The following is a 14,557-nucleotide window of genomic DNA, read 5'->3' as shown; positions in this document are numbered from 1 at the left end:
TGTTTTGATATTTGACATGTGTGGTTTTTAGGCCTAATTTGTTGATTTAATGTTGATTGTTTGAAAAAACTCCGTGCGTAGTGATATGTTCCCCGCGGGTAGGGCCAGCATTACTCACCACGTGACGTCGGCAGCGCACGCGTACTGCGTCCGGCTCCGCTGGAGACACACGTTACTTTTATCACGAATCCTTCATTTTTACTCCAAATTCTGGCGTTTTCTGACCAAACATAGGTAAGTGACGACAATGCACGCGTAGATACTATATTGTTGTAGTATTAGACGAATGTTGGTGGCCTGTGGTGGCTTTGTTCAATTGTTATGAGCAGTTATAATAGCGGAGGTTTTGTCCGAACTTCGTGTCCGATTCCTGCAGCTGCCCAGCTGATGCTGTGTGTGGGTGGATAGCTGTTGTTTCTGTTTATGATCCGTATTAAAGATCTAATCGCCAAAATAATCCCATAAAGATGTGAACATGTGCACAAAATGCTATATATAGTGTCGTTAGCACAAACGTGAGAGCTATAGGCTTGCTTAGAATTGAATTTACTTGTGCTAGTCTTCTTCAACTTCATCTTCACAGGTGTTGTAAATAAATACCTGGTTTCTCTCCAACTCAGATTTTAGGGGATTCCCCAAATTTTAATACATCCTAAAAATTTGCATTTTAAACATTGGGTTAATGTCTGGCACAAGAACATATATCTTGCTGATACATTACAGTCTTGAAGGTATAGCTCCACCTTTAACAAAATCTCGAAACATTACATCATCTTAGCCCATAGGTCTCTAAAACTGATGCAATGCTTTGACTTTGAGGAAATGCATGATAATCTGAAATATTCTACTTGTGTCATTTTCAAGTAAGAGACTAGAAATCATAATTTAATGTCCAGAAGTAATACAAGATTTAATTGTCATTTCATCATCATCATTTTGACCATCAAAAATAAATCTTATTTTCTCAAAATTTGTCAGGAACTCAGGACCGTGTTCACTGGTGCTTTGGTCGTACTTCAGACTTTCAACCTCCATAGTAAAACTTGAAGTCTGCAATTATTTCAGCCATCTGCCAACATATCAAGCTTTAAATATTGCACTGCATATAAAGTCAATTACGAAACTGGCTGAATCGAAAAATTTAGAAAAGGTTGACTTCTTACAACTTCCTTGCTTACAACTACAAGTAGTTCTTGACTTCTTACTTCAATACAGTTATACTTGAGGTACAGCCTCTTCTCTGTGATTATAGTGTGTGAACACTGTAGAATAGATTGTGAAACTGCCCGGTTTGATAAGTAAATGTCAAAAGTTTATAAAGGAAGCTTCAATCAGATGGCCAAATTTGTCGAAAATTAGTTGATCTTTTCTGGTTTTATACTAGGCAATGCCCCTTTATTTGTGGTCAGGTGCCCAAGGAGTGATACTGTGCAGATATTGTCCAATTCCTCAGAGCCCTGCTCCCTAAGCTTAGCTGGATCTGTTATTTGAGTGATGGAATATGGTAGATAGAGAGTTCCAACCTAAGTAAGAGTGAGACCGTTCTTAGAGTCTTGTGCAAGTGGTTGTTAGACCAAGTTTGACTGTATTTTTTTTCCAACCTTTATTTAGCCTTGACTACAATCCCTTCGACCTAAAACGGTATCTGTAACTTTTAAGATTGATAACTACAGTACTACTAACAACTTAATATACATATCAGTTCCTTGTGCAGCATGTACAGGGCTCGAAATACGACCTGCATATGCAGGTAGACACCAGAAATACCTGCACAGCTCCAATTTTACCTGCACTAACCTGCACTGGTCCATGTACTGGGTTTTATACATAAATGTCCTATGATGTAGGTGTATATAGATTGTTATATTTCAGCCATACATAGTATGGTGAAATATATTGTATTCGTAATGTTTCTTTCTTTCTTTCTTCTTTCTCCTGTCAAATCTTCAAAGTGATTCATCTCCGCCGTTCCTGGACCGAATGACCTGAAATTTGGCACAGGGGTAGAATGGGCCAATACCTTGATGCTGATTTCTCAGTTTTTTCATATCTGCCTCTAAAATGATTTTATTGAGATTTTTTTGGTCAATTTTAGACCAAAACTGTATATTTTGGCCCCTGTACCCTGGTATTACAACCAAATGAGCTGAAATTTGACAGAGATGTGCCTTGATAATGCCCCCATATAAATTTGATAACACTTTCGGTGTACAGTACAACAAAATGCTTATTTTTGCGATTTTTTGACCAATTTTTGACCAAAAAAGGACACTTTTGGCCCCTGTACCCTGGTATTACAACCAAATGAGCTGAAATTTGACTGAGATGTGCCTTGATAATGCCCCCATATATATGCAATAACACTTTTGGTGTACAGTACAACAAAATGCTTATTTTTGCGATTTTTTTTACCAATTTTTGACCAAAAAAGGACACTTTTGGCTCCTGTACCTTGGTATTGCAACCGAATGAGCTGAAATTTGACACAGATGTGCCTTGATAATACCTTCATATAAATTCAATAACACTTTTGGTGTACAGTGCAACAAAAGGCTTATTTTTTGCGATTTTTGGCCAATTTTTGATCAAAAAAGGACACTTTTGGCTCCTGTACCCTGGTATTACAATTAAATGACCTGAAATTTGGTATAGATAGGCATTAAATACTTGGTAACAAGATTCAAGTCAAATTTTTGACATAAACAACTTTAAAATGATTAATTTTGGCACTTTTCTGAGGGGAAATTTGTTTTCTTTTGGCCTCCTGACGTGACCTTCCGTGACCCCGCACAGAGCCACACCTGTGCGCGTCAGCCGGAGAGTTGATTGAATCAAAGACCTAGCCAATCAGCGAAGAGGAGGCCAAAGGCTAATTAATATTCATAAGCGGGGCCTCATGATCCCGTATATAGCAGTGTTCCCTCCAGGGGGAGCGAAGCCCGCCTAAGGCTCTCGCATTTTAGACTATTCAGAAGGCTTTATATTGTATCAGTTCTTAGGGGCATATCTATGATAATCGCAGCAGTCACTTAACTTCTCTTCAGGAGTTTAGCGTAACACTTTTTCAGGTCAAACCGTCAAAGGCAACTAAAAACAAACTTTAACGTTACTGAGTTCAACAGTACTTATAACTTGTTATCCGAAGTTGAAACGCTAGCGATGGTATTTTCGCTGCGCTGTTAGCTCCGTGCGACTGTTGTTGACGGTCTTATAACGGTATATTTTGCACCCCTGTACCCTGGTATGAGTAACATTTGGTATAGATAGGCATAAGATAGTTGGTAAAATGATCCAAGTAAAATTTTTGGCTTAAAGTACTGTAAAAGGCTTAATTACAGCACTTTTTTGAGGGGAAATTGGTTTTCTTTCGTTCTCCATGCCATGACCTTTCGGACGTTCACCCCACAGAGCCGACATCTGCACCTGCGTCTAGCCGGCAGGAAGAGTTAATTCAATTAATGGTTCAGCCAATCAGCGAAGAGGAAAGCGAAGGCTAATTAATATTCATAAGCGGGACCACACAATACGTTAACTTGAAGACTCAGGCCGTACAGCCTTCTCGCCAGATTTTTTCAAAGCGTCGGACAGGGGTCCGGGGGCCGCCGAATGTCCCTGGCGGGGTCCAGGGGCAGGGCCACTGTGGGGGGGGGGGGCAGGTGGGCGAAGCCCCCCCGGAAGCTCTTGCATTTTAGACTATTGAGAAGGCTTCTTTTATCAGTTTTTTTAGGGCCATATCTACGATAATCGTAGCAGTCACTTACTTCTCTTCAGCAGTTTGACTTTAAAATATTTCGGGTCAAAGCTTCAAAGACAACTAAAACCTCATAAACAACAAACTTTACTTATCTCAACAGTATACAAAAATATTGTACGGGTTGCCATCCTTAGTTGAAGCGCTTATTTATAGCGCTAGTATCTTCGATGCGCCGTTAGCCGCCGTGCGACTTTTGTTGACGGTCTGATATCCCTACGTCGCCGCCTCGCTGATATTCCCACGAACATGTTTCAAGAAAAATACCCAGCAAAAAACGCTGTTCTGCGTCAAATTCTATTCTATAAAACATGTGGGACTCAGTGTTACAGTCTAAATATTTTGTAGAAGCACCGCTGTAGGAAAGAAGGTCCAAGCAATGTAAAACATCACGTAGCATGAAGTTCGCTGTCAACTGGCACACAGCACATGGCTGTTTGAAACTCTAATCAACAGCCGTGTTTGATTGATAGCCGGCGGTCCTTTGATGAAGTCGGCGAAAGGTGCGTTAGTTAGAAAATCTGCGTTTAGTTTTGATATGTAATTATAAGTTAGACAGTGGCGAGAATGATTATTTTCTCATCAATATTTCTCTTCAGAATTATTTGAACTTAATTGTACATCTAAACAATTGGCTTACCTGTGCAATGTTTATATGATTAATGATCATGTGTAACGTATGGCTCCTAGTCAATAGATCAGCATTTTCTCTATAGTGACCACCTGTCTATAGTGGCCACATTTCCTAGTGCTGTTGTTGTTTGACATAAACTTTGAACATTTAGATTGTAAGTAACTTTAAACTGCCAGAGTTTCAGCCCAATAAAACACTCTCAGCGCCAGCCTCGAGGGTATGAACAGACTGACCAGACAGACGAAAATAAATCCTCGAACAAGGTTCAATCGTATCTTCCGGGTCTGGCAGGAAGTTGTTAAACTAAAATAATAATAGGCTCGATGGCTGATTGCATACAAAGTAAAACAGTTTAACAGTTTTACAGCTTGAAGAAAACAAACGCTCCTACAGTACCTGCACCTGCTTGATAATTATTTAATCGTATGCCCTACTTGAATAAAAAAAAGTTCACTGCAATAATGAATGTACCCACATCACAAGGAGCTTATACTTTTTTAAACTTACACCTAGTTATCGTACTGAAAATTGTTAATGACATTACATGAAGTCATTCAACAATTTTCAGTCATGATGAAAATTTTCCGAATGGAAGGTGTGATTATTGTCATTTTCTGAAAAATAGAAGCAAGCTCTGTTTTTACCTGGAATCAATTCACAATACCAGTCCACTTTGGGGGATAATGTACTGTTAAGAGGATGTTCCATTTTTGCGCAGGGGTGATTTGGAACAGTCCAATGTTGCGTGGGAAGGGGTATGGCTGAAATATGCTGTATTTGCTCTTAAGCAAATGTCGGCCTTTCTAGTTATTAGCTGCATTGACTGTTACTGCCTATTAAGTATAAAAGAAAAAAATAGCAATGAATCCTAAACAATTTTAGTAAGATCCATACTTCCTAAATTCAGAGTGGTGCAGGTGAAAGTTGTCCGATGCAGGTAATTTTCAATGTTACCTGCACCAGTGCAGGTATGCAGAAAAAAGGATTTTGAGCCCTGATGTAGTATTCAAAGGTCCTACAGGACAAAGTCCATCTGTTACCCCATATTTCTCTGAGTCAGGCATGTTTGGGGCATATTGGCAGTGTTCTGTATGTCTTTTTAGAAATTGCTTAGTTTTCTTTGTGCTTGTAGAATGTAAAAAACGACCAAGCAAGGAGCTTTTATTAAAGCATGGATCGTGCAGAAGCCAAGGTCATCTCATGAGCTTTTATTAAAGCTCCTTGGGCCAAGTATGCTCGAAACAAGCCCAACTGCTTTAATTATAATGGTAGTGCTATACCTGCTTGGATAGTATCATACTGTTATTCTTGATTCATTAATGGCTATCTAATTTCAGTTGCTCTCAAAGTCACCAGTCAACCTCTAAAATTTCATCATCACAAGTATTCAATCACTAACATTTGAGACATTGATGTATGTTTCCAATGTTGAAATTAGATGCTGTTTACTACTCTCATCCTACCAGCTGCTAAAATTACTGACTGCGATATTAAATGGATTTACAGTATATAGAGCCTTTTAAAGAGGCCACTAAACTCCTCCTAACATTCCCCCTGTTTACAGACCAAAAAAAAGACATTCATAATTCATCCTAACATCACAGAATCCACACATTATAGAAAACGTGGGATCCTTTGTCTTCCACTGTCTCAGGAAAAGAAGTCGAACCCAACAAATTACAGTTTAGAGTTAGCTTTTAGACTAGAGTAGACATATTCTATACTGTTATACACTATTTGTTTGTTTGTCCCCTTTCAATGTTAACTTCAATTAGCCTTCAGGCAAGAATTTGCAATAAACTGTTATATTCACTGGGCTGTTTGTATGTTACAGAGATGTCTTGGATCCGGGAGGAGACACCGCCAGACGAGAACACGTGGAGTGAGCGGTTCCGTAAGTTCTGCGCCAACGTTCTGAAGACTGGCCCCATCCCGAAACATGTGGCCTTTATCATGGACGGAAACAGGAGGTTCGCTCGGAAGAAGGGCATGGATCGCGCAGAGGGACATCTCATGGGCTTCGAGAAGCTGGCAGAGGTAGGGTCTCCTAATCATCTTCTTTATTTATTGACCTAGGGGGTGTTGTATTATAGTTTGGGTGTTTGAATCCCATGATATGCCACCAATGTTGTGCCCTTATAAAGCTACGTTCAAGTTTAAATGAGGAAATTTGTGTATGATAGCAGAAAAAAAATCATCTTTGACTTTGTAGGATCTTTTGTCAATGTAAATCTGGATGATAAAAAATTTTAAGCTAGATGCATCGCTAAAATGGTCCCTTCAATTTTGACAGTTTAATTTCCATGCAACATTGTTAAGATTGATATAACTATAAAATGACAGACTTATTACTTAGAGACTGTGAAGCCTGAGTACAATTAGATTATAGACTCAGAGTCATTGTTATTCTGATTAATCTGCTATTTTCATTAGTCTCGGCATAAACAAACCTTCATTGTAATACCAATAGTGGTGTGTATTACTAGTACATTGAATGAGATTGTCTAGAATCATTCAATGATAAAGCCTGTGTGGGTTTTGGTGATAAGAAATTCCATTCTTCACAACTTCCAGTTTTGTTTAAGTCCCTGAAAAGGTTAGCTCCCCATAGTGATTGAGCTTTATTTTCATCACAATTAGAAATTGGCCTCCATGCATACATCTGAATAGGCTAATTCCAAGTTGTGATCATGAATATGGAAAGGCCCTTGTGTCGCTGCACCTGCTGCTCTAAGCTGTGCCATTGTCCTCAGCTGACCTTTGTTATTGTTTCCTGCATACTCTCGTTAGTCAATCAGACTATGACCTTAGGTGTATTTGAGCTTGACCACCCCCATGTAGCCTCCATTTGGTAACCCCCAAAGTTGAAAGGTCACAGCGCACCAGTCTAAAATTTTGAGGATTCTGTCAACACCCGCAAAAGTTTCCAGCTACCGTAATGGGTTTAAAACGTGATAAAACCCAGGCGACATGCTAGAAAGGGCGTGGGCACTTCTGAGTAGCGTTCCGTTGAGAGAGTACCCTCTACCAGGCTCCGTGGATCGGTGGTCTGATTGTAGAAATTGGACAAATATAGAGTCAATAGTACACTAGGGGATTCGGCTGGCCAGTAAAATCTCTCCGATCCACAAAGCCTGTGAGGGCTCGGTATCTTCTTTCTGGATCGGAGAGCGTTTTTACTGGCCGGCTGACTCCCCTAGCGACGATTGACTCTATATTTGTCCAATTTCTACAATCAGACCACCAATGCACAGAGCCTGGTAGAGGCTAGTGAGAGAGGGCACGAAGAAGATGAGACAAGCCCAAGAAGAGTGCGCCAGGATGAGCACCATGACAGTCATCAACCTTCATGAATATGGAAAGGCCCTTGTGTAGCTGCACCTGCTGCTCTAAGCTGTGCCAGTGTCCTCAGCTGACCTCTGTCATTGTTTGAGGTAGCTTGGAGAGAAAAACAAAACAGAGACTGTGTACGTAGTTGCTGAGAAATTTGATCTTAACAGGGAAGATATCCCCTATCTCAGCTTTTGCAGTGTAGACATGCATAGCTCAGAGGTACCGTTTTAAACCTTTAAAATCAAGTTTGAATATAAAGACAAAACAGAGGCTGTGTATGTAGTTGCTGAGAAATTTGATCTTAACAGGGAAGATATCCCCTATCTTTTGCAGTGTAGACACGCATAGCTCAGAGGTACCGTTTTAAACCTTTAAAATCAAGTTTTAATATAAAAACAAAACAGAGACTGTGTACGTAGCTACTGAGAAATTTGATCTCAACAGGGAAGATTGGACAGTGTAAATCCACAGCTCAGACCTAGATGGCAATGTGCCACCTCAGACCTTTAAATGTCACATCTGAACTTCAGAAGTGCAAGCACTTCTACAGGCAACAACAGAGAATAAAGCCTCTAGTTAGTTATTGAGCTAGAGTGTGTGTCTGTGTGCACATGTGTGTTTGTGTGTGCGTGCGTGTATGAGGTAGTGAGTGAGTAAGTGAGTGGGTGGGTGAGTGAATGATTGAATGTAATTTGGATAAGAAAGTAAATAATAGCATGAATGTGAATGTGAGTAAGAGTTCATAGTGAGTGAGTGAGTGAGCGACATCGTATAACAGATGACATTTCTTTTCTAACGTAGACGTTAAAATGGTGCCGAGACCTGGCATCACCGAGGTGACGGTGTACGCCTTCAGCATTGTATGTGTGTGTGCGTGTGTGTGTGTGCATGCATGCGTGTGTGTGTGTGTGTGTGCGACATAGTACAACAGATGTGACATTTCTACTGCCTGTAGCCGAGACCTGGGCATCAACGACAGTTTTTGCCTTCAGCATCAAGAACTATAAATCTACTAGTATCTCAGGGATCCCAGCAGCAGTATAATCAAATAATGGATACTACTACTACTACTGAGTACTACTAGTACTACTATAGTATAACAGATGTGACATTTCTATTGCCCGTAGACGTTAAAATGGTGCAGAGACCTGGGCATCAACGAGGTGACTGTTTACGCCTTCAGCTTTGTGTGTGTGTGTATGTGTGTGTGTATGTGCGTGGGTGCGTGCGTGTGTGTGTGTAAGTAACAGATGTGACATTTGTATTGCCCGTAGACATTAAAATGGTGCCGAGATCTGGGAATCAACGAGGTGACTGTTTACGCCTTCAGCATCGAGAACTTCAAACGCTCCAAGGAAGAGGTGGAGTCCCTCATGGAGATCGCCAGGCAGAAGTTCACAAGACTCTTACAGGAAAAGTAAGGCTTCACCAATGTTGCTCAACATTGTTACCTAAATTGATTGTTGACATTGTTGTTGTATCACAACCATTCAAATGAAGTCTGTTGTTAAACGAGTTGAAGAACAAAGTTTCCGATTTTATTCTGTTTAAAATGTATGAAATAAGCTCACCAAGTTTAAAAACAAATATCTGTGACCCATGGATGTCTTTCATAAAATCAAGTATTTAAACACATTGCTGTTGTAGGGCCCAACTATCTGAAAAGTTAACAGAAGCTTCAAAGAGGCAACAGTTATATGTGATAGGCCTGCAATATTTGCTTTTGTTCCTGACAAGTCCCTGTTGTATCCACCAGAGATGCTATTATGAAGCATGGAGTGTGTATCCGTGTGCTGGGGAACCTGACTCTGCTGCCGCTGGACATTCAACGCTCCATAGCGGAGGCCATGGTCATGTCTAAGGACAATGACAAGTAAGTCACCAACAGCTCATAACTCATTACAATAATAGTAGTACAAAATGTACTACTGTAATGGATGCTACCACTGTGGCTTTATTGAGCAATCATTAAGAGGCAATATGTTTTTAAAGCTGTCATTGTAACATTCTAAACTGTAAAACAGTGAGCAGAACTGTTGAAATTCTGAAATATGTGATTTTGTCAGTATGTAGCATCTTTCTGGAAAAAAAATTGATGACAATACCATCAGTTTGGAGCGGCCTAAACTAGATGCACTGATAGTATGCTATTAAACCTGTGGCATACGTTTTTTAATGAGGTTTTCAGTTTTGTATCATGTTCTTACTTAAGCTATTTGAATCATTAGTACGTTTATATTGCCTTTCACCACAGAGCGTTCCTGAACGTGTGCTTTGCGTACACCTCCCGACACGAGATCAGCAATGCAGTGGAGGAGATGGCAGAAGGGGTGGAGAAGGGACTTATCAGACCAAGGTAGGCAGTAGTTCAATGGGTTTCCGGAAAAGCCTGGGCCCAGGGTTTTCCGTAAACCCGTAGTTCGATTACCCTGCTTCTGGACAAGAGGGTTAAGGGTTCGAGTCCCATTTGTTGTTGCATGCACGCGACTTTGCTTAGAATTCCAGCTGTTGTTGCTTACCGAAGTTGCACCCTATTGGTTGGATTGCAGTTTTAGGATACGACATTGCACTATCAAAAAGAGCAGGGACTTTCCTTGGTACATAATTGATTTAATCTATGTATACTGGGCATAAGCACAGATGCAGATATCATACTGGCAGCTGATGATGATTTTTACCCATCTTGTTGATGTCAGGACCAGTGTGAGACCAGTGTCTAAAACTGAATCAAGATGCAATTTTTGCCCCATTGCAGTGATGATGGTGTCTGATACTAGACAACGAAACGTTGGAAGTACTCCCTGGTTGTGTCTAAAGAACATTACTACATGTATAAATATATTTTTCTATTTGTTTCTTGCTGCAGCGATGTTTCGGAGTCGTTGCTTGACCGCTGCCTGTACACCAGCCACTCCCCCGACCCCCATCTGCTGGTCAGGACGTCCGGAGAGGTCCGACTCAGCGATTTCCTCCTCTGGCAGGTCAGTTCATCAACTCAATTTATCTGCTTTAAAAGTGTAAGTGTGCATACATAAAATATTAGTATAAATTGTCTGCATCCCCCATACAAGTCACTTTAGATTATCAGTTAGAAACTTTACTGGGCGGTCTGGAACTCATCACAGCCATGAATGAAAGACTGTACTGGAAGTCAAACTTCACTTGCTGCACCTCATAGAGGATGACAAATGATGATGATGATGATGAAATCATCAGTCATTGTGATAGACATCACTCAGTATCAAACTGTCATACTTGAAAGATGATAATAAAATGATATTACAATAAGATAGGACCATGATTTATCCCCATGCAGAGTTCATTCTCAGTGTTGTCCTTCATGGAGGTCCTATGGCCAGAGTTCTCCTTCTGGCACCTGTGTGCTGCAGTGCTGCACTACCAGAGGAACCACCAGGCAATCATGGTCAGTACAACACTTATACCATTTGCTTTACATTTGGCAAAACCACTAGAAATTTTTCTGAAATTCATTTTTTCACAAATTTTCTGAAAGTCCTATCTGGCAAGCACATAAAAAATGTATTTGCCCGAACCAACTTTTCACTTGCCCCAAATTTCATGTCACTTTTATATGCAATTTCACTTCCAGAAATTCTTATCATTGCCTGTTTTTTCTATGTTGATCATTGCTTGATGTCATGACTGTAAAAAGTGACCAGTGTATCAAAATCTCACTCAAAAGTAAAATCTTACTTGCCAGATCATGCACAATGCCAGATCGGCACTTTCACTTGCCCTGGACAATAGGGCTAGTGCACCAACCCTGAGAGCAAGCATGTGAGCCTCGGCAAACTAACTAGGATGGCACCCAGGCTAGTTGGCATTGATAAAACTCAGTGCATAATGAGTTTCTGAGATATTTCTGCCTATGAACTATAAAATTTCCATGTTGTCCCCTCAGATAGCACGAGACCTACACGACCAGGAGCATTGTTTCCTTTGAATTTCATTATACTCTCTCTACTTCTGGCTATAGATTGGTACAGTCAAACCTGTACTAGGGGCCACCTCTACAGAGGGGCCACCTGTCCATAGTGGCCACTTTTTGTCGGTCCCTTGGGTATTTTATCTACAAGTTGCCACCTCTATACAGAGGCCATCTGTCTATAGTGGCCAAATTTGTCCGGTCCCTTGAGTGGCCGCTATAGACAGGTTTGACTGTATAATCAAATTCAAATCTATAGCCAGAGGTAGTAAATTAACCCAGTTTGAAGGTTTCTGAACTATTTCTCGTCATGAACTATAAAATTTTTCTGTTGTCCCCTCAGAGAGCGCGGGACCAACACAACCACGAGCGAGAACAGGCGCTACGACAGGCCGACTACGACAGCGTGGTCGCCGAGCTACAACAGGAGGACCCAGACAAAACCGACCAATTAAAGTGGGCAAGCGTTCCCTCTCTCGTTCGTAAACAGGAGACAGAACGGGACCGGAGAGTTCAGGAGTTCCTTCAGCACTTAGACAGAAAACGTGCCAAATTCCTGGATAACCTTGTACAGAAAAGCGAGATAAAAGTATGTAGTTGAAAAAAAACAAAAACTTGTTGGACGTAGAATAATTCTCAGATGAATTTTTTTTTTTTCAATCTTTATTCAATCTTTAGTCGATCAATAAAAACTTTTAAATGTCAGAATGAATTTATGTAATTATAAAAGAATAGATTATTGTGCAATATTTTATAGATAAGTATTAAAAATGCTGAACAATCTTCGCTTGGTCTCATCTCTTTTACTGTAGGTAACGGTAAAGACTTTTCACTTGGGATTTTAACCTTAGTGTTGCCAAAGGTGCCTTCCACTGTACATTTAGATTGTACAGTGACTACTTCTTCCAGAGATTCAGCCTTTTGATGTGATTTATCAAGAAATTCACAAAAACATCGCATCGGGGTAAGTGGGGATCTTTATGACACGCTTAAATTGCATCTTATTGACCATCCTACGTTATTATTTATCAATTTATCCATTTTCTTTGTAAAGAACACATCTGCAAAGGGAGGCTTCATCTGTTTATTTTGTAATGTCTGTATAATTTTTGTTTAACCTAATGAAAAATGACTAAATTGAAAAAAAAATCAGTTCACGAAGGAGATCTTCCCTCACACTCCCTCCGGTTAATGTGGATACTTGATTCCTGAGAGATCAAGTCTTTTAGTGATAATTTCCCAGACTTCTGGAGCAGTAATGTTTATTTGGGGGGAGCAACGTTTCAAGATCTTTAGCATGGGCTATAGCATGGGTAGTAGCTAAGATTCTCTATGCCAGGGAAAGGGAGTTTGCCGGGGAAGAAGCGGCAAACTCCCTTTCTCTTGCATACAGAACCTTAGCCACTCTCCTGGCATAGAGTATCTCAGCCCATGTTGAAAATCACGAATCAGTACTTTCTCCAAAAAAATTAATACTGCCACTCCAGAAGTGTTCAGTGAGATATTTCCTCGTGTTGGAAAAAATGAAAAGGAAAAACAGCTTCTTTCTGTAGATTTATTCAACAGATAAATCACCTCAATTACATTGTCACAGCAAATCCGCTAGATCTGTGGGTCAAGTTCAAATATTCCATTTTGTTACATTCACTTCATTTACACCAATATTTACACCCAAAATGTACAGCATTCACTTTCTTTACACAGGAAAACATCAAAACAACAGCAATTGCCCCGAAATCGGTGCTAAATTGCAAGCATTTTTCCATTAGGAAAATAATACAGGAGTAGCCTCCATAGCAGACTCTCTGGGGTCTTTTTTTTGGCTCATAATACACTTTTGCTGGCCATTTCTTTTTGTGCTGGGTGCTTGACTATTGGCCAGTCTACTGGGAGAGCCTGCTATGGAGGCTAACAGGAGGACATTTAAAGCTACTTGCTACTTGGTGGATATTTCATTTTTTCCTGATCGTGTAAGCAGCTGTCAGAATGTACCAACCATACAAAACTAAAACAATACAAACTTCGCGACAAATCAGCAGGGCTGTCTTTCACCAAATCCATCAAACAAATCTTGAAATTCATGAAAATGTATTTCATAGGCTTGAAAATGGCAGATTTATGAAAAAAATCAACAACATGGCTCCCAAACATGAAGTGGGATGGAAAAATTTTCAAAGCTAAAGACAACCTTGGTTAGGCTGCGGTCACATTTCCAAACCGGGGCCTGGTCGGTAAGTTTGCTAAAACAAAAAATTGAAGTGTTTATCAAGGAATATATACGAATTATATCCACGGCTTATTTTGTTACCTTCTGTGCAGTTTGTTGTCTTTTATATCCTACTTTTCGTTTCCAAAAGCTGCCCGGCCGGGCCCCAGTTTGGAAATGTGACCGTAGCCTAACCAGTTAACAACATTTCTCTCCATCCCTAAGTCCGACTTTCTTGACCAGCCAGAATTTAACTACCCTATAACACTGATTATCGGTAAGTGGCACCCAAACTTGTGATACAGGCATCTCTGACTACATAACTAACACACAAAAATAAATCCTGCCTTGCAAATCTAAATGTACATTGCATGCAGTGTTTCTGCATATTCATCAAATCATTTCAACAAACACATTATACACCAGTGCTTCTATATCAGTCCACAAATTGAGAAAACATCACTTGTACATATTTTGTTTGCAGAAATTTGATTATATAACAACAGTAACCCTCTAACATTTTGAAATCATTTGGGCTCTGCGAAATAAAACTGGCCAATATCCACAAAACAAATTTTACACATTGTCAAATGTTTGTGCAAAATACAGGTTTTCCCTGGTTTCACAAAGGACATGTAATTCCACTTTCTTTCCAGGGTACACGAATGTACAGTAATCAAAGATCAT

The 14,557-nt window shown here is 40.1% G+C and overlaps 1 protein-coding gene across 3 annotated transcripts; it reads left to right on the top strand.

The window, feature by feature from the left end:
- The first annotated feature begins 54 nt into the window (after positions 1 to 54).
- On the top strand, positions 55 to 12,283 carry LOC118415667 (dehydrodolichyl diphosphate synthase complex subunit Dhdds-like). Of its 3 annotated transcripts, none has more exons than XM_035820396.1 (9): positions 55 to 234; positions 6,220 to 6,422; positions 8,846 to 8,881; positions 9,029 to 9,135; positions 9,475 to 9,591; positions 9,973 to 10,074; positions 10,585 to 10,699; positions 11,035 to 11,142; positions 12,008 to 12,283. In XM_035820396.1, the coding sequence occupies exons 2-9, from the start codon at positions 6,222 to 6,224 to the stop codon at positions 12,263 to 12,265; spliced, it is 1,044 nt and encodes a 347-aa protein (XP_035676289.1). In that variant the 5' UTR covers positions 55 to 234; positions 6,220 to 6,221; the 3' UTR covers positions 12,266 to 12,283. The 3 variants fall into 3 exon arrangements, with proteins under 3 accessions (XP_035676289.1, XP_035676291.1, XP_035676288.1); XM_035820398.1 differs by having other exon boundaries at positions 8,846 to 8,890; positions 9,038 to 9,135; XM_035820395.1 differs by lacking the exon at positions 8,846 to 8,881 and having other exon boundaries at positions 8,993 to 9,135.
- Positions 12,284 to 14,557: the final 2,274 nt, after the last annotated feature.

This window comes from Branchiostoma floridae, chromosome 5 (assembly GCF_000003815.2).
Source record: "Branchiostoma floridae strain S238N-H82 chromosome 5, Bfl_VNyyK, whole genome shotgun sequence".
NCBI classification, from domain to species: Eukaryota; Metazoa; Chordata; class Leptocardii; order Amphioxiformes; family Branchiostomatidae; genus Branchiostoma; species Branchiostoma floridae.
The sequence above is the reverse complement of the archived record's forward strand: the minus strand, read 5'-3'. Positions and strand labels throughout refer to the sequence as shown.